The sequence below is a fragment of the Trichoplusia ni genome, chromosome 9, assembly GCF_003590095.1.
Source record: "Trichoplusia ni isolate ovarian cell line Hi5 chromosome 9, tn1, whole genome shotgun sequence".
In the NCBI taxonomy this organism is placed as follows: Eukaryota; Metazoa; Arthropoda; class Insecta; order Lepidoptera; family Noctuidae; genus Trichoplusia; species Trichoplusia ni.
In genome coordinates, this window is record NC_039486.1 from 6,057,927 (window position 1) to 6,085,345 (window position 27,419).

The 27,419-nt window shown below is 35.8% G+C and overlaps 2 protein-coding genes across 7 annotated transcripts; one reads left to right on the forward strand and one right to left on the reverse strand.

Moving 5' to 3' along the window:
* Window positions 1–10: 10 nt before the first annotated feature.
* LOC113497336 (cytochrome c oxidase assembly protein COX20, mitochondrial) lies at window positions 11–1,413 on the reverse strand. Its single transcript, XM_026876856.1, has 2 exons — window positions 1,264–1,413; window positions 11–1,038 (listed from the first exon to the last, which is right to left on the reverse strand). The coding sequence occupies exons 1-2, from the start codon at window positions 1,315–1,317 to the stop codon at window positions 724–726; spliced, it is 369 nt and encodes a 122-aa protein (XP_026732657.1). The 5' UTR covers window positions 1,318–1,413; the 3' UTR covers window positions 11–723.
* A 285-nt stretch (window positions 1,414–1,698) lies between these two features.
* On the forward strand, window positions 1,699–26,218 carry LOC113497334 (protein numb). 6 transcript variants are annotated; one of them, XM_026876853.1, is made up of 7 exons: window positions 1,699–2,193; window positions 19,933–20,208; window positions 21,075–21,226; window positions 21,522–21,733; window positions 22,641–22,941; window positions 23,134–23,257; window positions 23,589–26,218. In XM_026876853.1, exons 2-7 carry the CDS (start codon window positions 20,002–20,004, stop codon window positions 23,826–23,828), a joined length of 1,236 nt encoding a protein of 411 aa, XP_026732654.1. In that variant the 5' UTR covers window positions 1,699–2,193; window positions 19,933–20,001; the 3' UTR covers window positions 23,829–26,218. The 6 variants fall into 6 exon arrangements, with proteins under 6 accessions (XP_026732654.1, XP_026732656.1, XP_026732651.1 ...); XM_026876855.1 differs by having other exon boundaries at window positions 1,699–2,034; XM_026876850.1 differs by lacking the exon at window positions 1,699–2,193 and adding an exon at window positions 6,131–15,596.
* The last annotated feature ends 1,201 nt before the right edge of the window (window positions 26,219–27,419 follow it).

Sequence of the window (27,419 nt, forward strand, 5' to 3'; positions counted from 1 at the left end):
ACCTCTTAGCTGTAACTATTTTTTTTATTACTACTACACTAAAATATACATTCCAAATATAACTACAGTTAACAAATCATATCTGCTTGTTTGGTTTAAAGTTATCTCAGCTACTGATTAAACAAGTTACTACACTATATGATTTATTAAAGTTAATGGCCATAATGATGGAACTAATGAACTTATACAATTGAATGTGTATAATTACATTTTTATCAATAAATGCTCACAATTTGTCCTAGGTTCATTGAAACTTGTTATAAACATTGTAGCAATTTTAGTGATTATAAAAATTTCATCAGTTCAATACTTAAAACAGGATCTGAATACATTTTCTTATTATGTAAGTATAATTTACATTCATTCATTTAAAACCTGGTTTCTGTAGTTATTATTTTCAGATAGTTTAAGCTTATATGTAACTTTTTCAGTACAGTATATGGGTTTTAATATAATTGACAAATTATCATTACTTAAAACTTCTTTCTATATAGTTTTATTAAGATTTGAAAATATCACCTACTTTCATGGGTTACAAAACATAATTCTTACCTATAATATATTACAGAAGTATTAAACATAGAACGAAGCAAAGTGTGACTGTATGTCTACATGATAAAAGATACATTTAGCAAATGGTTCAGCATCATATTATGTACATATCATTGCCATGTTGTCAGTGCGGTATATTAAGTTTATAAATTGCTGCTACTTTATTTCATTTTAAGCTGATTTTAAAACACCTTTTTGTTCTAGCTCTCTCTCCATTGCTGTACCTTCATACATAATTTTATCTTTCAGTGCATCTTGTAAGATCTGAGCATCAAACCTTTGCTTCGACCACTCATACCTACAAAAGCACCAATATACCATTGTGGTCATTGAAAAAGTCCCAACACCAATATGTTGTGATAGCATGGGCCTTGATGTTTTTATAAAAGCTGCTAAACCAACGCCGATTCCTGTTGCAATGCCGTACAGGAAACTCTCTCTGAAGCAAGGTATTTTGGAGACATCCCTACCAAATATTACTAAACCCTGAAATAAGTAAATGGTTTCATTAGTTACATAAAACTTTTGTTTAAAGAAAATGTGAATACCTATGAATATGAACAGATAGAGTTATACATTTTGTAGTTGAAGCTAGCTATGTCTTAGTAGGAATAACTAAAAACTTTGCAAATTTAAGTTTGAAATCTTGTTAACTTCTATTTCTACAAATAAGTTATTTAGCAAGCATAAGTTATTAATATATACAACAACCTTTTTCTCCTCTTCGACCTCCTCATCGAGCATACTTTTGACAACAGTATCCATATTTAATATAAAGTTGCACTTTGTCAATAATCAGGTTATTGCAAAAGAAAAATAACAATCTATGCTGTCAAAATATATTCTAATTTCTAACCTCAAAATAAATTTCCCTTACCTATTGTCGACTTTGACATTAATGTCAGATCGAGATTTAGTTTTGTAGTCTGCATGTAAAGAATATTTTTGGCTCTTGTACTCAACTATTCATTCTTAAAGTATGATTACCGCAGAAACTTAATTTAAACTATCCTTCACGGATATTAGTAAGTAAACAAACGTTTTACACTTGTGCACATTCATTGATTTTGTAGTCATTGATTTTTGTAACTGCAACACTCTGCACTCCTATCTGAGTTTTTATCAATAAAATGTCAATTTGACTGCTGGAGGGAGGATTGACGTAGTTGAGTTCGTTTCAAATCTAAAAATGTTCATTTTGAACATTGACCTAGTGTTATCTTACTTCTACACACAGAATATGTTGCATACTATCCTGTTGTCATTTTAGAAAATTAATCTAATCATATCTCGGCGAAAGGGCTGTTGGTTGACTGGCTGACATCTCTATATATTTTAAGTCCAGCTTTTTCAAAATCCATAAAATCAAATTACATAAATTTCAGTGTTATTATAAAAGTTGTGAATAGGTGTTTGATATCAGCAAACATTTACAAGTTAAATCCGTTCAGTGCATCGAAGTAAAAAACCAGTTCTGTAAACGTGAGTGATAAGTTTTAGATCTAGAAAGCTTATCGCTAGCTTTGTGTTTATTAAAGAGAGTATATAATAAAACTTGTTGTTAAAACTGTAGAAATTAATAATAGTCATTTGGAATGCTCCAGTAAAGAGATATAACGTATTACGTACATTTTATGTTAGGTAAGTACATATCTATGAATAGCAAGCAAGTTATCATATCTATCAAGATATCCGCCTGTAGTGCATGGTATCAATTACAGGTCACGCTTTAGTGGTGTTTATTGCACACTAGATTTATAATACTTACTCATTTATTAATTATTGTAGTATATAAACTCACATCTTACTCAAAATCCTGTTGGATTCCTATTGGGGTGATTAAAAAAAAACGATATAAATATTGCGATGGTTTAAACTGCTTTTAGAGGAATAAGCTAAAATCATCAATTGTACCTATTCATTTAATTGATAATATTATCAAATAGTGTTTAAATTTAGCCTGTAGTATAGCAATATCCAGACGTGGTAGGTATTAAAAAACATCCAAGAACATGATAAATAAAAAAACCACCATGCATGCTACATAATTTTTGGTAAGGTCAAATCATGAAATGAAAGAAATTGATTAAGTAATTACTCTAAGGAACTAAATTTTATCAGAATTATTTAAAATGTTAAAGTACTCTTAATGGATAGAAGCCAATAAATAACCAACATACAATAAAATATTCTGGCATTGCGCCTAATATCTCAGGCGTCCTATGTAAAAAATTGAAACCAGACCATGCGGCTCAATCTCAAGTGGCAGTAAGCCCATGATGAGTAAGGTCTTTGTACTCCAAGAAGGTTTTATTTCTTTAGCCATTCAGATAATGTGCGCTATGGGGGTAAACTGCTAACAGCAATGGCAAAAAAAAATAATGAGCCCCAACATAAATAAAATAGTCTTTTCATAAATGAAAAAAAAAAACAACTTGTCATTGGGTAGAATAAATGTTTTTGTTAAATAAAAGTATGCTTATTAAAATGTGGGTTTATCCTTCTAAAGAGCTAAAAATACTGTTCAATGTTCATATTAAACCCATATTTTACCTTCAGATATAATTGTATTTTTTTTTTCAATATTATGTACATACCTATATGTATTGATGTAAGCAAATCTTGAATGCTGTACCTATATGTATTGATGTAAGCAAATCTTGAATGCTGCTCTGGAATCAGTGGTACAAAGAACTGAAGTAAAATATATGATATATTTTAGAATCTTGTTATGAAAATACATTTTGTTTGCTAATATGTACACCCTAGTTTATTGATTTAAATTGAGGTAAATACCAATATTAAAGTCCCAACTATAGATTTAATAAGACTATGCATCTCTCACTTTAACTCTTAGCAACAATGTTTTAAATTTAACCTTTGTTATTTATAATTTTCACTGTTTTGTCAAGTCAAAGGTCTTTATTATTAGACAGGTTTAAAAAGTTGCTTTAACCCTTTATAAGGCAGAAGGATTCAGAGTAATAAAATAACCTGCGCTTATATTTTTGGCATGTTTTTATTTGTATAACAAAAATAAACTTAAAAGAAAAACACTAATTATTTCGGAAGTTTTGGAAAAATAGGTGGTAAAAATATTCCCACTGCCCGTCAACAGAGCCACATGCAAGCGCAATTTGAGACATTATTTTCTATGAAATTGTGCAAAACAAGGCGTAATGCAAAGAGGGACATTACACTTGCTACATTTTATTTTGCTACGCTTATCTTTGACCTTTGTGCTACACAATTTACAGCGTCGGTAAGTCTCCAACTCTGCTGGCATATGGTCACCTACGTTTACAAACCGCAGTTCTTCAGGTACAGCATTTATAGTTTTTTGATATACCTCTGGGCATGCTATGCGTGATTTCTTGCAGATATATGTAGGCAAGCTTGATCTTCTTTTTCTGCTGCTATAGCCACCAATCAACCCTCTGGCAACAGCCACCCGAAATTCTAAGTTGGTAAGATTTTCTACTCTCGACGTTAGGGAATATAAAATGAAAGAGTTTGTCAAACTTGCGTCCACCAAGAAGTAGAATATCCGCAACCACCAGCGTTTACTTCTCCTTCCGACAGCATACGTCCCCTTCACTTGGTCAAAACGGTCGACACCGCCCATTCTTTTGGTGTATTCTTTCACAACCATAGGACAACTTACAGCTTCCCTGGTGCCATTTTTTTGCGTTCTTTGTACAGTTGTTACTTCCACTTTAGGATGAAATGCAGTTGTCAACAATAAAACCTCTTTAGTATCTTGCCACACAATAAATGCTACATCTTGTTTAGTTCTCCACTTGAATTCACCTTTTTTCAACTTTAGGCTTTTGTTTCTGCCGTTTCTTTTTGTGTTATTTTTTATTATGTTAGGTAAAATTGCTCTATTCCTTCTTACTGTTCCAGTGGCATAAATATTTTTTTCATACAAGTACTGCATGAGAGAAAAATCGCAAAAAAAATTATCGAATGTAACATGAGACTTGAAATTTTCTTGTGCTAATTTACTTGACAATTTCTTTACGACATTAGCCCCTAGACCCTCTTCTGTTCCTTGTCCTGTTTTACCGGTATAAATTTCATAGTTATACAAGTACCCTGTGCTACTATCACAACAGCACCACACTTTATAGCCCCTTTTTATGGGCTTTAGCGGCATGTACTGCTTCAAACTGGACCTTCCTTTGAATAGTATCATGCTCTCATCTATACTTTGGGAAGAGGAATTGAAGGCATTGTTTTCAAATGATTGACTTAGTAAAGATATAAGAGGACGAATTTTATACAATTTATCAAAATTTACATCTTCTCTACTTGGTTGTTGATTATTATCGTTCAAATGCAAAGTCTCTAAAATTTTCTTGAAGCGTTTTACTGGCATAACTTCAGCTATTTCATTCACACGAAATCCGGGATCCGATGACCAATATAAATCGATATGTGGAAGAATATGATAACCCATTATAATGAGAATGCCTAAAAAAGCACTAATTTCCTGTGTGTCAACAGGCTGCCAATTTTTTATATTTTGCTGCTCCGCATACAAGTTTGTCTGAGTAACAATCAAATCGAAGACTTCATCACTAAAAAACTTTTTGAAATGCGCTACTGGACGTGCTCTCCTATTCAATAAATACCGAGGTTTTATTGTCACCTTATCAAATTCATCGGGATCTGGCCTGGATGTCCAAAAAACCTTCCCCCATGACTCATCTTCACATTCAGATTCATCAGTCAATTCTTGTTCTAAGGGTGATGATGACTGTACTATCAAAGGCTTTACTGGCTGCAAGTTATCTAATTGTGAACATAGTGCTATTGTAGATGTACCTGACTCGGAACAACTGTTAGGGGTAGTATTCAAATGAGTGGGAGAATTTTGTAAAAGGTCACTTGAATCATCAGGTGCTTCAAGTAACCGTTGTATTGTATTCACATTGAACTCTTCTGCCTCATCAGACTCAAATCCGTCTTCTGAGCCATCATCGGGTATGTCCAGCATCTGCCCAATATCATTTTCATTCAAATAGCGCGGCATCTTTCATAAAAATCTGAGAAAAGAAGGAACTAGTTCAACAACTGTACATAACACTCCGCGGGCAGCGGGAATATTTTTCCCACCCAGTAAAAAGTCTTCTCACATCTAAATACGATAGTAACTTGTAAGATATAGAAAACAACTTGTAGAATAAACATAAATACATAATAAAAAAACAGTTTCTTACCTCTTTTCAAATAAAAAATATAAAGATTCACGGAGTAACAAATTTTCTTTCCAAATTACCGCAATTTTTGACAGCTAGTGGCGCCAAAAACAAAAAATGTCACACAAACGTTTTTTCTTTTTTTATAATATTAAACCAGACCTCCTTAGTTGCCAGTGCAACAAATTAGGACTCCTTTGATAACTAACATAAAAAGATAAACAAAGTTTTTGTTGGTGGTAAATATATCGCCTCTGCCTTAAAAAGGGTTGTTGTTGTGATCTTGCACTGCTCCAACATGTTAAATTGTATTAAATAATGTATTAATTATATTATATTAAGAATTATTAATTTTATTTTGCATGAAAACATAAAATTTGCTTCTTGACACTTCCTGTAAACAAATATGTCTATTTACCAAGAAGATTTGCTATGTCATACAGAATCAATAATATTGCAGACCATATAGCTCTGTAACCATGTGACTTTCTTGTAAAAAGTATCACAAAGAAAGTGCGAAAATGGTCACACTAAATGATTAGAGCAATTATTCACTTTCCAGTGACTATTTACTTGCGTCATTTCATTAAACTGCAAATTAAATAGGAAGCTGCCAATTAGAGCTTTAATATCCGTTCTCTCGCCATTTACGAATACAGCTGAAATAATAACTGGCATATATGGCGACTCGTTGACTGTATAAAGCTATAAACGTCATTGTATATAGGCGGCCAGTCCTACTGTCGCGTAAAATTCATCGGCACTCCGTATAGAACGGGAAGTCATAAATAAGATCTCTTTAGATATAGAACGTAGCTTCGTTGACTGTTATAACATTATGTGGGGTATTGCTAGTACGAAATAATCTAATTTTCTCATAATGTTTGGTTATAGCAATTCAATATCGTTTGGCACGTATAACCGAAGTCGTAACCAATATTGTCACGTCTGCTAGTGTCACAGTCAAGGCCTTTGGTTAACGATGTTTCCAGATGTTCGAAAACTTTCCTAAAGATTATTCTCTTTGTCGTAAACCAAAACTGGGCCATCTATTTCTATTTACGTTTCATTAATATAGCAACTCTACCGTAAAGTATAGGATGGTTAGGTCGCAAGCTCCGCTTACTAATTAGATCAGTTTATTATTACTACGCCAAGTGGTAACGCCTTAGGTAACAGGAAATATGAGTGTGAAGGGCAGCGCGGGAAAAGTATGTCGCCTTCAACTTAAAAATATAATACAATGTAAAACGCGGTGTTACCTCACGTCAACATCCGTGAAACGTAAATAACGAGTACCAAAATATGTATGTATGGCCAAATCGTACGGCACCCACGATTTTTGAAGATGCACATAACCATCTTCAATCTACGATGCTATGTACAAATTTAGGAACAGTCTTTAATGGAATACCCACTTTGTTTGGCAAAGGCCTTTGTACATAAGATAAGTAGAATGTGGGAGCATTGTACTCAGTTTCTGCGACCATGACACGGAGGAGTAGAATTTGTTTCTTGTGGCAACCAACATAAGCATCATTTATTAAAGGAAATAGTCTCAAGACTAGGTAGGTAGATCTTTATTGGATTTCATGAATTAATGATGTATTCAAGGTTTATTCTGTTCCTAAATACTGCTAAGAAGTTTTGTCTCAGAATTTTAGTAAACTGTCTTCCTTGTCAGCTTCCAAGGTCATATCAAATTTGTCTCGTGATAATACTGCTTATGAATGTGCGAAAGAAACGAAAGAGCAGTAAGAAGCAGTTCTAAACTGTTTAGAACTAACACACTACGGTAAAACTACAATAAAATTGACGTGAAAATAGTAACGACATTAGAGTTGTAAAAACAGAGTGTAAATACATAAAAACAGTTGAATATCACCTTGAGTTGCGATCGACGGCGCCTCCAGCGATCGCCCGCCTACTGCAAATAGATTTTACAATCAACCTATTGACACACATAAGTGTCCTCTTCAATTAATACAAAGTGTTTATCTATAAAAATATTCCATCTTACTTATATCGATATCTAGTGAATTCCGTATATGTAATGAAAATTATATCTTAAGTATACCAGCATTTTCAAAATGGAGCAAAATCGTACTGGTACACACACGCAGCATGTTTCGCCAGAGTAGAAATAGATATTGTTATGATTTGATAAACAATGAGAATATTTTAAGAACATTGGCGGAAAGCGTTCATTGTACGGCCCTTCGACTAACCGCTAACGAAACACCAAGGACAGTTTGAATAAAATATATTTGGTAGATATTTCACTTGTTGGCGGATACATATCAAAACGGGTAGATGGTAGGTAATATAAAGAGAATTTTATTCATAAAAACATAAGATATTGTGCAACTAGTCTACCTACTTGAGTACACATGGGTGAACACGCGGTTAGTCATTGTCTGCCCACATAAAAGTGAAGGGATTCAGCAGAGTTTGTTTTGCAAGTGCAGGCGTAGGTGACATTATATTTTTTTGACTAAAGAAAGTGTCATTGATATGTTAATTATTATCTAAATAAAGATTTTCACCAATTCTCATGTTTGCTGTCAGTCATGTCAGCGATATCAGTTTGTTTGTCAAAGATAATATTATCATTACGTATGTATTATTTAAGATCCGAGGATACACAGAATCTGAAATGTATGACGGTTGAAATTAACATTTGAATAGTCTCCAAGTTTCTGACTATTGGCATGAAATTTGCGTGAACCTATTAACATAATTTTATGCCATTTTTGTTCAATCTCATTGAATTGAATTTATAGTACTGAACGTAGCTTCAAAATTAACCTCAATAATAATTACGGCATAATGTTGTAATAATTCATTAAGTTAGTAATTTGATTGTAATGATACGCTTTTAAGTCATTGGCATATTTATGCAAAGAATTTCATGTATTTAATTAGGTGAGACCCCTTCTAAATGTAAAAACACACAGTGTAAAAATGAGTTATTTCAATTGGCAACTCTGTTTTCAAATTCCTACCATAATCCAAGAGATTGCTTTAGGCACCAACTCCAACAATTTAAATTATTTGGGGCCTGAATACTTTATCCTGAACCAACATAGTCTATGTCATTTGTTTAAATGCTATATTATATTCATGGCAAAATAATGAATGGGCTGGTTGGGCGACAGAATCTTGTGTATGCCGGTTAGAATCGCGACCTTCGGCAATTTCTGTAGTGTTGAAACTTTCAGCTAGTTAGTCGGTGGCGTCGATCGCTATGAATCAGTCTACTTGTGGTTCACGTGCTCGCTCGCCTGAAATAGTGCAGTATAGTAATTAGTGCAGTGTAGTTGTTACGTCTCGGAACTTGGCACCTGAACGTGTATTAATTTTAGTTCGTCCAACTCTACTCGTGAGCCGCCAATGATGTTGGAAGGCGGAAAATAAAAAGTTGACTTCTTGCTGATAGTAACTTTTTACATCAAGTTTTTGTAAACAAATTCTCGTCGTAACTGAGAGTTGAGTTCCGGTTGTTGTTCTAAGTGTTCTCATGTATTGTGCAGTGGGTTCTACAGAGACTTCCTAAGAGATTAGGACCCGCATTCAATAACTAAAAACCAAAACCAAGAATTGTGATTGTAAGTATACAAATTGTACATAAATATATGCCTATCTAGACAGTACTTCATACTTGTTTATTTGATATCGAGAACCTATCTAGTTGTTTAAATGTATCTGTGCCGTACTTAGATATCACAATAATTACAGACAATTGAAAGAACAATTTAAATGCAAAATTTATTGACCTGATTGCTTTGTTATTCTAGCTTAGTTACATTCTAACAGTGGACCATTATTACAAGAATATTCACACAATATTACTAAATGAGATCGTGCCACTTAGATTTAGTCCTAGAACATAATTTGTATTTCACTTCACTTAACATAAATTAAAAAATAAACTACATATTTTAATAACACACATACATACAATGTGGTGAGTTGTCAGTATAATTGTGTTTAAACAGCATTTCTTAGCACATAATGCAGCAGCGGCTGTTCTGTTTTGTTTTATTGTCCGCAAACAATTGCTCGTTCATACTTTAACAAATGTCAACTAAGTATGCTTGCTTACATTCGAATTTCTATTAGCTTTTCAAAGAAAATCAACTGGTACATAATGCGGAGTTAACAGAATGTATTTATAAAAAGTGTTGATAAACTGCTCACAGAGAAACTAAGATGAGACATTGAATTCACACGAAACAAAAAGTAGGCTAATAACTCGCACAACGTAGCAATTTTCTATTCAAACAAGTAAGCAGTTGGGAATGTTTCGTATCATTAGAGTATCAATGCGCTAGATGACGTATACAATTAGTATGATAAAATGCTATTAAATCTAGTTAATGATACAGTCACTGCCGGTATTTATCTCTTACTATTTCGGCGACTATGTCTCTGGGTATCATTGTGGCGCTTGCTGTTTTCGTCAGTGCCGCCTTGGCACTCCTCCCTGGCCGCCTGCTAAAGTACACATACACATTGTACACTAGCTGTCTCGTATCTGCTGGAAGTTCCACTCGGCTGTCTTCTCCACAGTCTCCCATTTTACCGCTGTATAGTCGTCTCCAACTAAACATTGTCCATGCAGTCATTGCCTCGTCCCCGTATTGCGCCGTTTTGACAATCGATTTCTTTTTATTTTCACAAGACACTGGGAGGAACTTTCAATCGACGTGCACTTTATTTGCACAATTAGGAAATATTCCAGCAGCTGTGTTTACACGACCTTTTTAAGGTGTTAAGTTTATACAACTGTTCGGACACAACAATGTTTATATGGTACAGTTCTTTAGTAGATCGTGTTTATTTTTCAAGCGGGTTATCACAAAAAATATCCGTTCGATCGGAAAGACGTTCACACACTGGGCTTTGCAGACCTCAGAAGACCACATTTGCAAGCAAGTCACATGCCCATGACATCCGCTGCTACAAACGTGATCACAATGGTTTAAAAGATACAGCGCAAGTAGACCAAGATGAGTGGACTTTGTATGCGAACTAGCATTTATGACGAAAACCTTGGCCAGACATGGATTTATGTCCGTTATAATAAAAAATATATTGCTCCTAACCCATAAGTACATCACCATTTTGATATTAACCGTTGCAGTCTACTTTAGTAAGCATAGAAGTGCTACTATTTCTTAAATAGGTTTCGCAAACTGTGTACTCTTTATATGGCAGTGCAAAACAATTTGATTATATTTCATGATGCCGGATCGTGTTTGTGTAAAAATCTATCTTCAATTCAAAGACAAAATCTTCTTCGAAGTGGCTTTTCGAATCAAACCCGATCCGATACTGCTCACCTTGAAGTTATAAACGCCTACATTTTTTTTCTTTTTGGGCGTAAAAACATGAAACCTGTATTCATATAACTCGTAAACAAAAATTGGTTTTTCTAGAATTGAACCGCAAAAAGTATTCGTATAAGCTTCCATAGATATATTATGCATATAGAAATCATGTTTTACCCCAGAGACAACAATATAAATAATTTGGACCAAAACTCCGATATTCAAAAATCAAAACCAAAATTATATACAACTTGGAGCAAATCTACCCATTAATCAGAAAAAAAACACTTCTGTCTTCAATTTCTATCGCGTTGCTGTTTCTTCATAAATTAGTTCGCATCATGACTTGGCAAATGGAGACCCTGCATCAGATTCTTTTAATAAGTATTGTATACTATGACCTTACTCATAAAGCACAATCATACAAATACCGCTGAAGCATACACGTATATTGAAACCAATTCTGCGAATTGACAAGCTTAAAATAACTGGCGTAACAGATTCAATTGACATGTGTTGCAAATTTTCTTTTTTGGATAACATAATAATTTTATTATGCTGCTCACTGCTCGAGAGTCGAGGATAATGGTATATCATGAAAAATATTATAAATGAAAAATTAATTTCATGAGAGTAACCGCAAAGAAAAAAATATTAATTCATGTTCTTCCTTACGAGTAGATGAATATGAGAAAATAATTATCTGCACTCTGTACATCAACAATACGAGAAGTAGACGAATGCCTATGGATTGTGGAGGTTCCACAGCCCATTATTCAGCTGTATGCAGTAAGACGCAAACTGAACCAAAATAACTTCGAAAAAGGCAAGGCAATTAAAAATCGCTATCGCATTTACACGTGGGGTGTTAATAAAACCTTCAAAATGCTTATCGATTCAGTCATTTAATGGTTTTCATTGCCAAACAAACTCCCAAAAATATCTTCTTGCTTCCAAACGAAAATTTAGTTTGAAATCGTACTATTCAACAAGGCCCTAATTTTGTTAGAACTTAGTTTAATTTATCTTCTTGAAATTGGACATTATACGAGTACCTAAGTGTCACGTAACGGTACCTACTGTTATTGAATGGGATGCTGGCGGAAATTATTGCCGAATAGACAATGATCGTGGTGGCAATTTTACGGTTGCTGGTGCCGGAACAGTGTCAGTGTCCTCTGTAACACTTTAACGGTTTCCAGGTTTCCGATAGCATAGATACTACATATAGACGGATACATTCAATTCGACAATAGCTCAAAATTTATATAAACTTTATTTACAGTTAATGCTTTTGTAACTTGTAACGTAGGGCGATGTAATTGATTAATCCTCTTCGCGCGATGTGACGCTAATAAGTTTGTCATATATTATGTAATGTGGTAATTGCATCAGAGTGAGCAAACAACAAACAGGGTTAGTAGGGTTTCCTCTATAATGTGACTGAGATCAATGACACGTAATGTGCATTTCCTCATATGATAGGTACCTACATGATGTGCGGTTGTCATATACTAAGATTCAACAAAAAACGTTTTCGGGCAAGGATTTTATGGTTAAATTCATGTGATGCTATTTCCAAATCTCCCGTCGAAACGAATGCAAATTATGTAAGAAATTAATTAACGATCCATGAAACAAAGCGATACGATCGATTTAAACGTAAACGATTAAAAAATCTTTAACACTGATGTGTGTGGAGGTACTTTGTTTTTGGTCACGTAATGGTGTTTCTTTGTTTTGAAGTGAAATTAAAACAGTTTCTCGTTAAAATTGAGTTGTACGAATATGGGGAAATATAAATCTTAGGTATGATTTCGACATCGAAAGAAATAGCTAAGAAAACTCGTTGGCTTTTAATTATTCCCGATGTATAATTGGAACCGTTCCGTGATGGGTAGAACTCGGGTATCGTAAAAATAGATATCGATTTTGACAAGGTAATAGCAGTTGTTGATTCCCGCGCTAGTTGCAACTATTTGACAGAATTTGCTCCGATGTAAAATTATATACCTACGCCGTGTTTTAAAAATTCTGAATTGTGATCGAAAAAATATATATCATGGTAATTTCTTGCACACTTTTCCTGTCTCTTACGTCTCCAGATTGATCAGTCTAATACTATAGAAGTTCTATTACTACGCGATACGCCTTGAAGTAAAACAAAATGAATGAGCAACACTTTTCAAGCATCTTACCTTTTAGACTCATAAGGTTTACTTACGACAAACCTTTTCCTCACTAGTGGCAGCGGTCCATAAGTCCACAACCGTCAAACAGGCACAACTAGTTTCACCGTTGACAACGAATGGAATTTAAAAATCTCTTCCATGTTTCGATTCGGTACTTAATAACAAAATGTGTTATCTATAAGCTATTTATAAAACACGTTTATATGCGGTGGCGTTCCTAATGAATTGCATATAAATGTTATTAACAAACAATGGTTGCAAAACGAAACATTTCCTTGTAATATTTGTTATGTTGTGTGGTGGAATCTCAACATCTTCGTCTAATCTAGTGTAACTGATTATCTGTAAGGATTGGGTGTATCTCAGTCTCGGATCTGTCCAGTCACTGGTATGCAATGACTCACAGCATGACTCAGATAGGATAACACTTTTTAAACGTTCTGGCCAGTTTCATTGACGCCAGTTTATATGTTCTGTATTTTCATAGTAATATATTCTGCAAGAGAAAAAAAAACAAGTTAGCAAAAAGTTAAAAGGGCAAAAGGTTCGGAATGGTTTCAACAGATACGTTTGAAATAAAATTGCCCAAGGTCTATCCCATGTCATCGAGTTCGAAGATCAAAGTAATTTTTCTCAGTTGACATTGACAGAAAACAACAACGTATATTTCTGTTCAACCAACTGGAAAATAAGGAATATGTGGAAATCTAAATAGAAATTTACATAGATAAGCATCGTTAATAACATCACTAGTTGTATTTCGTAACAAAACGTGTGCTCTCCATAACAAACTGTAAACAAATCTGCCCCAAATAAAATCTCATTCATAATAAAAACTAAGCAACGCATTGTTGCAGATGCTTGGATACGCTATAAATAAATGGTGCAGACTGTAGACTCGTGTACTTCTCAAATGTTTCGGCGTCCAAAAGCCATATGTTCCGAGTTCCAACGCTCACAATGAGCTCTCTAGCTCACACCTGCGTCCGTCCCAGCCGCACGTGCTCGTTCCAGCTGTTGTTGTGGCTCGTTCTCCAAAAGAAAGATGTACACTCCCACATTGTTTTAATTTATACACATAATATTCATGCACTGGCAAAATTTTTGCGCACTTACCTCTGTATACTAAGATAATTTTATACGATTCGACGAAGCTCCGTTCTTGATGTTCGAGATGCTTTTTATTGATGAAACGAATTATGGAATTATCGAGTACGAATTAAAGACCGGCTATTCGTACGATGATCTCACCGGTCGTCAATCTTGACAATGCAAAGGACCGGTCGTCTGCGGGGTGAGGTATGGGACGGGACGGGGACTCCGCTGCAGGGTTTTGTGCGATTCACGGCGCACGCGGTACGACCCACAGTCACTAGTCAGTGCGACAGTTGGTCGCTCAATGCGCGGCGCGCGCGCCTCTTTCCCAAATTCCTGATACATTCCTTAATTATTTGCTAGTCAAAATGAAGTTTCGTGTGTGCCTTGATGAGATGAGGTGTTTGTGCAAATTGAGAAAAAGTGGATTAGTTCAGTAATCGTTACTCGCTACGGTCCAAAGAACAATGCTGTGGGAAAAAATAACGTTCAGCTGGCATCGGCAGTCGTTCCCAGCTACCTACCTTACCTCTCTCCCCGCGCCGACCGGGTACCGGGTTCAATGCGCCTCTCTGCGTTTATTCATCGTTTGTGGGAAAAGTTGACCCCCGTTTTTAAAAATTATTGTTAACGAATTCACACGGTTCGTGTTGTAGTCACTACCGCATCTTAGATGATCGAATTGAAAGTTTACGACATGCGAAGTTGTAAATTGCAACAGGTGTTTAATACATATTTAAATAAAACTAATTTTGTGTGAAGTGATTAATGAGGCACCAGCGTAAATACCTAAGTTTTTATGCGCCAACCGTCAAGGTTGCAGCATTCCGCAGACCTAAACTATTTATTCTGGGCTTTGCCATGTTTGTCGAGTTTCAACTTCGTCGAAATTATTATCTTACTGTGGTGCGGATAGAACATTTATCAGAGGAGGACAATACTCTTACATTAGGCAACGTGTGTCATGTCAGTGAATGAAATGTTGAAATAGCCGTTAAATAAGTACCTATCAGATTGCGGATACGCTCAACGTAATGTGTATAGTGATGACATAAAGTGATGCCTATTTAGTAAATCTAGTAAATTAATGTTCCGCGAGTGAAGTTGGTTTTGAAGAGACTGCACTAGAAGGGACCTGGAGCACAATGGGGAACCAAGGATCTTCAGCACACGAACCGTTCGATAGGGCGCAGGCGGCAGTAAACGGCGACCTCAAAATGGTACATTCATTTGATTATGCTTCATTTACAATTCATTATTCAACTTGAGTCATTGAATACATACTAAACTATAATATAATGCTCGTTTGCGCTATGGCCAACGTTTATTGTCCGTACGTACCTCACGTACATATTAATGTATACCAGATTATATGTAGATAGATATACGCACGGATATGTTCCTAGAAGCGTGCTTACCGTGCGTAGCTTGTCTTTGTGTTGTCGTTAGTCGTTATAATACACCTTAAACCTAGGTGGTCTAATTCGTTGACTGTTGGGCTTAATGTCGAACAGGTTAGCGTTCGAGAAACAGGTCTAACGTGGTCATCATGAAATAGTAAAACTATATTATATGTATAAGAGTTCTTCGAGTTCTTTTGTAGTAAGAAAACTCGGAATATTTTAGTAGAGAAACAACTTTTAGATTTTTTATTAATCTATAAATATTGCCCGAGCTGTTTTATAGAATGTCGTCGTATCAATCAAGGTATTAACTCTGCTTGACTAGAGAAGCCATAGAAGGGTAATGTGTAAAGGGTTTGATATATTTTTAAAAGACAATAATATGTCTATGTTGGCTCTGGCCTTCGACTACACAGTAATTAATGCCAAGGAATTTATTATTAGGGGCATGTATAATTGAAATAATCGAATAACGTAACAGCAGATGTTTTTAGTAGGTGCTAGGTTGATACTAAACGTTGAAGGTGGACGAGCTACACAAAAACTTACGTGCGCGTTTTGCAACATCATTATCTGTAGTTCTATTATTAAACCTACGTGCATTTACAAAGACGTCGAGGTTAAGTTTATGCATTAAATAAAAACAGAAGTTACAACAAAAACCTTTATAGAATAGGTACGTCCTTTGGTAGTTTACGATACATGATATTTATGACTAAATATATTTCTAGTACATTTACGAAAATATGTAAATTCTTCGAATAACAATAGCACCAACAAGGACAATTCTCACACTCAATTCCAAAATGCCGAGGTCCTTCTATTCAATGAAGTGAATTTGAACGCTGGCAACATTGAAATTAAATAATAAAACTCGTTGCTTTTGAACTTCATTAAACTTCTGCTGACTTCGTTTCGGTCGTCCACCTTTTTACAAGCATAATATATAAGCTATTATGTAATTGTGTAAAGCCATCGCAAAGTAGGGAGCTAACACACCTATCTATGTTGACATAAAACTTTTGTGCTCTTAAATTCTGTAATATTTGTTGCCTGTAAATTAAAATACCTTATCTTATCAAAATAATATTTTTACTTGTGATAATATGTACTTGTGATTAAAGAGACAAGTGCTTAAACGAGAACGATGTATAAATTTTTCTTATAAATAATAAAACTTGTTAAAACGAAATATTTATTATGGGGCTCTAACTTGTCAAAGTAATGGTTATATTTTGCGAAATGATTCTTGAAGTAGCGACTAAAAATATTCAGAACAAAAAAATCATATAATTGTTAAGATAACGTGTTTTATCATGGGTATTTCCCTAGAGACAGTATTTGAGTACGAATTTACGTACCTACTATACATTTCAATATAAAATTAGGGATTTTTAAAAATTATAGGTACGCACCTACTTATGAGTGGACTATACTTCCAATAGTCACATAAGTTTGAGTATGACTCAATAGAATATTATAAGCCTAAAAATCGCGAGCCGAAAAAAAAATAACTGTATACCAAGGTATGTCACACGACCCCACTGCAACTGTTATGCATCATAATGTTGAATTTTAATTCGTAGAACTAAGGTTAAAAATCGCTTACATGGCTAAACAAATGTCCGTCCATGTGACATCTTGTCGAGTGGCGTGCCGTATTAAGTAGGTTTTAAGCACGTGCTTCTAAATTATAATAGATTTATGAATTGATGCACATCTGGATCAGAATTCGTGTCATCCTCGTTAAATGTAGTTCGTAATTATAATGTTATCGATATGGTAATGAGTCAATTAACAATTGCGTATGCTTGTTTCGTAGTAACTCATAGTGTTAATATATTTTTAAAGTAATAATATATTAGATCAATCAATGATACCGGCCGAAAACTGGGATTACACAATCTCTGTTCAGTTTCATGCTTTCTATTACACATTTTGGGTATTTATTAAAAACAAATATTTACCGAATGAAGAACTGTTTCATTATCAGGATTCAGGAATTAAAAATTTTAATAATTTTGAGCGCTGTATTTGAGGAAAACGCAAAAGCAATGTAGGTATGTGGTATCCGCTTTTGTCTGAATTCCTAACTAAATTGAATGTCAATTGCTGTAACCCGCTAATATTGATTAACGACTCGCCCGCCAAAGCGAAATGCTCAAACAACTTGATGGATCTTGATTGTTTTCGGTAGTAATTGGTTTCCAATCAAATGTGACCGCGAAACTTTAGTCGGGAATGAAGTAGCGAGTCGATAAAAAAATCCAGTGAATACTGTCAATACAGAATGCGCAAATAATGATTAAGTTTTATAAGAATAAGTAGATAGTTGGTAGCTTGATATTTTTTTTATCTCCATCAATTAAAGTTCTACGGGAAGATTCTTAAATAAGAACAAAATATTTTTTCTTCAACTTTATCAATGGCTAGGAAAAAGAGAATAGAATTTAATAATCGAATAAATTTATCCTATTCTTACCTACTTGTAATCAATCCAATCACTTTTAGCCTATCGAAATCCTCTGTTGGATATAGTCCTTCACAAATTTGCGCGACAGCACCCTGTACCATCTGTGAACTATATTAGAACCCTGTCTGGATCCCAGACTGCGTCACAGATAATGCTTCTTAACCTGAAGCGTGGGCATAATAATGCCATATCCGCAGTATAGGCCTATAGGATTACGGAATAGTGAATCTGTGGGGAAATATCGATTTCCTTCGTTTGTTTACATGGTTACCCAAAATCGTGATAACCGCATGGCATAAACAAATTCGTTTCATAGTGAAAGTATAAGGTTAGGGCTAGGTAGGGGGAAGTTTCCGTTAAATCCCAAAATATCCGAACAATATTTTCAAAATGTGTTTTTTTCTGTACTAATATTATTTTTTGGACTTATGTAAGTAAGATACAATTTATATGACTAATAGAGAAAATTACATTTTTATTTCCTGTTATTCATTCTGTTGTAAAGATTCGACATTTCGCGTAAATGCCATATATGTTTTAATAAATATTTCTCTGAATAATACTGACGCGGTTATCGTATGTAACCGGAAACACGGCTTCATAATCATGTGAAGGTGGTACACCTTCATAATCTTATCTGTTTACAAAATTAGAGCGCGTTTTTTCTATCTCGTTATTACAGTAGGTACTCAGCATACTAATCGACTGCGTGCAAACAAATGAGGAAACGTGTTTATTTATGTTTCTAAACGCTCTTACGCACTACTAACGACTTTATTATTGTAAAAAGCTTCCTTTTCCCGAGTTATTCACATGTTGCATTACTTAATTCCAAATACCCATTACAATGTAGAGTTATTTATAATTATGAATAGGTATTTTAATTTATAAACATGTGGTATTTGTTTGGTGTTTTAATAAACGTCCATGTTATAACAGCTTTCGCCACATAGTTGCGAGTATGGAACAAGTTTTTCTATTTGCTGTTCCATATTTGTGCAAAGTAAATACCATCTGAGTAACTATTTGGCTAAGTGCATGTACGCACTCATAAATTACTACATCTTACTTTCTAGCTTGTCTTAAGACCGCAAATTAGGATAAATAAATGCAAACATTTTGTCCTACAACTAGTTTTTTGTAACACTGATTTGCACTACTGGCTAATTGTCAATTGTCCAGCAGGTACTTAGTCATTGTCATTATTGTACGGGTTTTATCATTGAATTTGAGGAAATGACAACCGTGGTCATTGTTCCCCGGTTACAGTTGATGTGTCATGGCGTGTACTGTTACTGTTACCTGGGAAAACACAAACTGTACTCACTTCGAGTGATTTAAAATGTTGATGATTTAACTAACATTATTGGAAACCAGTGTAGTTCAGTTGGAAGACTTCCTCGTAAAACTTGCCCACACGCGATCAATTTTAGACATTGATTGTTTGTATCTAGCTGTAGACATTGTAGTATTCTTCCGTCTATAGACTGAATCGATAGCTATTCTTAGGGTATTGTGTGAATTATTTAGATTGTAAGTGGAAACAAGTTTCAATTATTTATTAAGATAAGAAATGACATGCATACTACCTGCTCAGGACCTTACCTTCTAATGATAAAGTGAAGTGTCATAGGTGATCTGTAATAATAGGTAGTAATAGTAATTGCGTTGGTGTTGCAGAAGTCGTCGGTGCGTGCGTCGTTGCGGCGAGCGCGCGCGGGCGCGGCGCTGTCCCCGCCGCGCGCCGGCATGGAGCGGCTGCGGCGCTCGTTCCGGGAGTCGTTCCGGCGGCGCAAGGGCTCGCCGCCGGAGTCGGCGCGGCCGCACCAGTGGCACGCCGACGAGGCCGCCGTGCGGGCCGGCACCTGCACCTTCCCCGTCAAGTACCTCGGCTGCGTCGAGGTGTTCGAGTCGCGCGGGATGCAAGTCTGCGAGGAAGCGCTTAAGGTGCTTAGGGTGAGTTTTAACCTTTTTATCGCTAGGCCTCACGTACCCGAATTCGTCATGAGCGCCACTCAAAAATTCATCAGATGGAAAGTGAACTTTTTTTGAACATAACTGAAATATGTTTCTTTTTGTAAGAGATTTGCGTCGATCATGGGCGCTGTCGGCTATGGCCGACTGGCGGTGAAAAGGTTAAATAGCATTCTTAATGTGGTCGATGAGACCAGAATGTGTGAGTGCATGCTGGCAATTAAAATTTTCTGCTTATTAGTGAACTAATTCATTAGAGTTATGTAAATAGTTTCTAGACTCAATAGAAATGTTTTATGTGTAGGAAACAAGGTCTGCGTGTACAACTGTCATTACGAATCGCAGATTCAAGATTTCGCAATTTAGCATAAACGGTAGTAATATTTCCGCCCTTGTGAGCCTGTAGTGTTTACGTACAACAATAGCGGATCAGCGCTATACAGCACATCTCGCACCTTCCTCCGTACTAGTTAGACGTTGTTTGACGCATCTTGGCATGTTTACGTTTTAGTCTGTAGATGACTACATCGCTATTCTTAATACATTGCTAAAGATCACAGATAACAAAGATCGTTTGTAAAGTTAATCCTTGTCAATCATCATTATTGTGTATTCAATAAATAATATTAATATAATGTAGTCATTTTGCAGTGATGTCGTTTCGCAGTGGATGTAGACTGGTTGGATATGAGTGCGGCTATCAGCTCAGCTTACCATCAAACCTTGATTCGGATACATCGATCGATAAGTCTCGATAGCGACATTTACCCTCGTATCGATTTCCTCGCGGTGTTTAGGCCAAGTCTTTACCTACTGTAACATACTATATGGTTGTCGTAACGTTCCAGAACTCTCGCCGGCGTCCAGTGCGCGCCGTACTGCATGTTAGCGGCGACGGCTTGCGCGTCGTAGAGGAGGAGACAAAGGGCCTCATTGTTGACCAGACTATTGAAAAAGTCTCGTTTTGTGCGCCCGATAGGAACCATGAACGGGGATTCAGGTAGGTTACAATTTCAAAAGTGGATAAATAAGTCCACTTTTGTACACTAATACTCTACCCTGATATTTGTAGATAGGTATAGTTCATGTTTATTGGTTGTATTCATTTTTTACGAATTGTTGCGAAGTTTACTTATCTGCCAATATTTAACATATGCTATTTTGTAGAATTATACGATCGACATATCTCATCTAACAAATCCATTATTCTTGTATCTATTTAAAACCCTAACTCACAGCTATAAAGTCTACTTTAAAATATAAAAAAATATTAAACAAACAAACTACCTTTCCAGTTACATCTGTCGCGACGGCACGACTCGCCGTTGGATGTGTCACGGGTTCCTAGCGTCGCGCGACAGCGGTGAGCGGCTGTCCCACGCCGTGGGCTGTGCCTTCGCAGCCTGTCTGGAGCGCAAACAACGCCGGGACAAGGAGTGCGCTGTGTCTATGAGCATCGATGCCGCGAGCCATGCCTTCACACGCCAGGGGTCCTTCAGGAAATCAGGTAGCTGTTGTGAATTAGCGCGTTAGTTTTGTGGTAGGAGTGAAAATACTGTAGCCACTGAAATCTCGTTTCTGAAATCTTATTAAAAATTACTCTATCCGCGATAGGCTAATCTTGCTTCTATATCTAAATCATACGAACCCTAACTAGAAGGTGTTTTGGTTGACGTTTTATAGCAGAACTTCTATGGCCACCTTGACAGCAGATACCCTGTATTGCTGATCATTACCTCTTTCTAAGTTCTCTAATTGTAGCTAAAGTAAAGCATTCTAGACCAGATACGTTGTCTTGTGTTTCCTAATGTTACGGAAGAACCTGACCTGAGGAAGTAAATACAAGCCTCAAACGATAAAGCCCCTGAAAATTGTAGAAGATGATAATTATCATTGAAAGTAACAACACTAAAACCAGTGTTTGATAACTCCCATTTTTACATTCGATTAAAAGACTGTAAGCGACAAAATCGACATAATTAAGGAATGGAAAACCACAAAAATTGTGGTAGCTAAAATTATTTATATTAGGAAACATATTAGGAAACATATTTTGACTACATCCTCTATTCGCTATGACCATACAGCAACCGATTCAGACACAATTCACTGTTTATATGAGTTGCGTATGTAAACGTGTTTCAATAGTACGGTGCATGTATATTGAATTATTGACACGTGTGCAACACTCACTACAGTTACTTGCAAAACAATGACCAACGATCATAACACTGTGTTGCTGGGGAGTTTGTTTCGCTGTTTCTTATCCAGAACATAAAAAAGCGGTGAATAAGCGAATCGGATAGTGTCCATTCTATTCTCATTAAAAGTGTTTCTTTTAAACCCGGTATGAATTATGTGCGTTTTATTTGAATCATAAGATATGATACAATTTTTGTTTTATCTGTTTTTAGGGATTACCCCCCGTCGCGTATCAGAAGCTGACGCGAACGGTGGCGTTATAGTCCCTGCGGGCTCATTCACATCCGCGTTGGCCAGCCCCGCTGTGAACAACAACACGAGCCACACCGGGCAGACCGGGCCCGGGCACGTAGCGGGCGTGGGCGGCCCAACAGTGGGCGCTGGGCAAGGCGCGCCGACGGCCGTAGCGCGTCCCACGCCACACAACCCCTTCGCTGTGGAGCGCCCGCACGCCGCCCCGCATCTACTCGAGAGGCAGGGCTCTTTCCGCGGATTTGCGCATCTTAATAACAGGTAAAAAACTATTAAACATCACAAAAAATATTTGCGTCAAATGTGACTGTGATTGCGTCATTAAAGAAAAACATTACCGTTTACGAATGTCAGTTTTTGCTAAACCTACCACGATTGTTTTTATGGTATTTTTTTAGATAGATTTTCCTAAATAAATATGTAAATTAATACATACCTAAATTAATTTTACAGTTCACCGTTCAAGCGCCAGATGTCGCTGCGTATAAGCGAGCTGCCATCGAACTTGGAGCGCCAGCGCGCCGGCCTGGGCTCGCCGCCCGCCGCCGCGCCGCGGGCTGAAGTACAACCGCAACAGGTATGTAGTCGTAACTATTGATGGATAATAAATAGTTATTTGTCGTATTGATATGTTGAATAAAGGATGTGAATATGGTTAATTTAAAGGGATATTAAAAAACGTGACTTAGCTGTTTATAGCAGAGTTTTAGAACGATACTGTGAAAAAATCCATTAGTGGTGTTAAATTTTCTTAGTCACTGTTAATTAAAATGGCAAAGATCGGTTAACATCAAAGTGCGACTTTTATCATAGTGTCGCTATCAAATACCATGAGCTGTGCTTTAAATGTGTTGATTGCAAATGTTTATTGTCGTCGTATTGACCGTACCGTGTGTGTGGTGTGGCAGCAGCCTGCCGCGGTCGCGGAGGCGGACCCGGTGGCGGCGATGTGCCAGCAGCTGTCGGCGGGGCTGCGCGCGCTGGCGGAGGAGCCGCTGGGCGCGGGCGTGGCGGCGGGCGCGCTGCCGCACCCGGACGCGTGGCTGGGCCGCGTGGCGCGCGCGCCGCCGCTGCGGGAGCTGCCGCGCGCGCAGAGCCTGGCCACCAACCCCTTCCTGCCGCCGCCCGGCGCCGCGCCCGCGCTCTAGGCCGCCGCCCGTCCGCTGCCCGACCTCACGCACTTCTAACTCCCGCCGTCGGGGCCGACCTCACCGCGTCGTGTCATGTTATCCATCGTTATGTAGAACGAGTTTGCCAAACGGCCCAGTATTTAAATGTTCTTTCTAGCTGCGATGTCTATACCGTACGTACTTAATATGAAATATTAGTCGATGTTGTCGTACTAGAAGTAATGCTACTTTATAAATAATACCTATTTTTGAGGATGTCAACTTAAAATCAAAACTACAAATATTTTATTCGAATTATAAATGTTTAAAATTTGATTCGCGAATGAAACGGACTCTGTAGTGCTGGTAATACCATGCATAATGTTCCTTATTTAGTAAATTTAATATACGAATGAGAAGATTTAAATATTTTAGCACTAATCAAAAGTGTCTAGAATCGACTACAAAAGAGAGAAGATAGAAATGAGACTCGGACTGGAACGAACAAAAATTTATGGAAACATGCATGTGATATAGGTATCTATTTCGAAAACATCATATGCAATGGCAAAGCTTGCATATCATGCGCTACATCGTTGCCCTTGTAGTACAGCTGGCGTTATCTTACATGTGGGCAAGTGTTGCCGCGATAAGTTCATGTTTATTACTACGCTGAGCGTGTCCCATAAGGGCTAAAATAAAACACCCAAGTCTCATTTAAAAAAGTAAAAGAACGAATGCATTATACTCAATCCTAATTTATACGTAATTTACTAACATTGATGAGCTGAACGGCTTGTCTTGCCAAACTGACTAGCACTCACCCAGTGCACATAATTAAAAGCGTCGGAGAAATAAACTTAATTTGATACTTATTATATAATAGAATGCAAACAAAGAATGACTGTTATTTTTGTATCAATATAACCGGTGCCAGATATTGTGACGGATTTTTTGAAATAAATGAAAGCTGTTTGTTCTATGATAACTAATTTAATTACTGTACTTAATTCTATAGTAAATTGCACAGTGCTTTTGCGCCACACACTTATATAGTTGTGTTTGATAAAGTGTTCGTGTCTATAATACGTAAGGTAAACTAATTTCATAATATTCGTCCATGCAGTATTAGTCGGTCGGCCGATTGTTACTAAACACTGTACAACAAGAAACAAACGAACAATGCAGTATTTTAATATTAAATCACTTTATGTAATATAGGATTTTGGATATATTTTCCCCTTTTTTGTATATACTTGTAAAGTTGTAGGCTATTTATCTCTTTACCATTCGTGGATCTGTTTTTTATACTTTTTTATTAATATTTTTTTCTATGCTGCTATAATTAGTAGGTGTTTGGATCGAACAAATGGTAAATATCATTTTCATGTTAGTCATTTTTAAATTCGCGTACTTACTTTTACAATTTTAATTAATAATAATTTAGTAACATTAGTTTACGTTATGATGTTATATTTTTCTGTTATGTTGAGCCAACTATCCTTAAGTATAGATTACGTGGTAGAAACTATTGTATTACTGTACATACTGTCATCCTACTCAGCTTTGTGTTGGTTTCCCCTGAAATCCTTATTTGATTACATACTGTGTTTGAATTAACAATCACAAACACTTTAGAAAATGTTTAACACAACTGCAATACTTTGTTGCATTTCTACATTCCAGGTTACTTTTGAAAATAACACACAATGTAATTGATAGAATTTAGATATAAAATGCATATCACTGGCTAGCCTTGCATAAAAAAAGCACTTATGTACTTACTACGAATTGTAACATTTTATAAAATAGTACTTAAAAGTAAAAAAAAATATTGAGAATTTGTCTAGATATTGTAACTTATAATGGAAAATTTTATTGTTGTATGTAAAGCAGCTTTAAGGGCTTTCGGTAGTAATAAGCAAGTTATACAAAAGTGTCTATGATCAAATTCAGACTTAATAGAAAACTTGTATGTTTCGGAATGTTTTCAGAACTCGAACTAGCGATGTGAACGTAGGTACTTAATGGCTAAAATATTTACATTGAATACATTGTAACAATACTTGTGATACTGTAATTATTTAGGATTTCGCGTCTTGTGCACGTCTACCTTAAAGAGCACCATAAAGCGAATTTGTTATATTAAATCGCTATTAAACAAAGTACATTAGATTCATAGGATTATAAATCAGTAGGTCATTCCGAAATATATTTTCGTGTGCTTATTAATGAAATATACTATTGGAAAAAGTTGTACTTAAATATATGAAAATCACGTTGTTTCGGACTTATTTGTTGGGTGTTATTTGTATATTATACAGTGATTTATCTTTGTCTAAAGCATGTAAATATTGGCGTATATATGTAGATATTTTAGATAATGAGAGTTCAAATATTATAAAAAATAATAAATTATGTTTAGTTGACATGTTCTTTTATTGTATTAAGCTGCTCCGGCGATGCCGATAAGTAAGTGTATAGTACAGTAAAGTGTACCCTAAACTTTATTTAAAGGTCTTAACCTTGGTTTTAGTTCTGGTTTTAGGTCACAAAGAGGCGTACGCCGCAAATAAAAAACCACGTTTGCTGCACCACTTTATTCATTTATAGGTACATGAATACATTAGTCAACGGCATAAACTTCAGTGCCTACGTACTACCTAAACAACGTATTATATTGTCTGTAAATTATTCTTCTATACATTACAGGTCAGGTGACTAAGAAACATCCACTTACTCACTATGTTATCGTTAACCTTGCTACAGACACTAAACGACTCAATAAATTACGTTTCTTACAATATTCAAAGCAAGGTTATAGTATTTCAAACTTCATAAATAATCTTTTCACGAGTAATTCATTTTCTTTCTAATTTCATTGAGTTTATAAATATAGAAAATTGCGAATGCATATTTTATACAATATTTATTTTCGGCAAGATTTGGGGAGGTTTTTGCATGTATATCAGAGTATATTGAATAATTACAATTTCATAATCTTTTTCTAATTCTATGGACATATTTAAGTTTTGTTGCTAAGCAATATGATAGTTTCTATTTTAGGTTATAACATTATGTGTATTTGTTGCACAAGATTTAAAGAATTATTTACACGTGCCGGATATCTGTCGAAAATAATCATTACAGTGTAATATGTGAAATGGAAACTTAAGAGCAACTACATTCGCAAAGGTAGCTACAATAAGGTACATCTTTAATCTTATAAGAAGAATCTCGTCTATGAGACTTTATTAACACAATTGCTTATTTAGAGGGTTTGTTTAGTAACACATACACATAATATAAAACCGATAAACAAAATGTCCAAAGTACCCTGTTTTTATACGAACAGAGGAAATAAAAAAGCAATAATCTCAAGTTACATTCTGCGATCAATAAACAGCTTTTTTACATAAATACTTATAGCTTCAGCACAATAGACAATTATTATGATTATTTTAAAATACGTAAAATAAACAGCTATATTACGTAGACTTGTACGCACGCGACTAGGAATGCTGTATATAAATGCTTAAGCTGGGGTCTACATCTACATACACAAGATCCATGAATATAACTCAACGGCAACGACAATAATACGCGCTACACTATCTCTTGCTCTACACA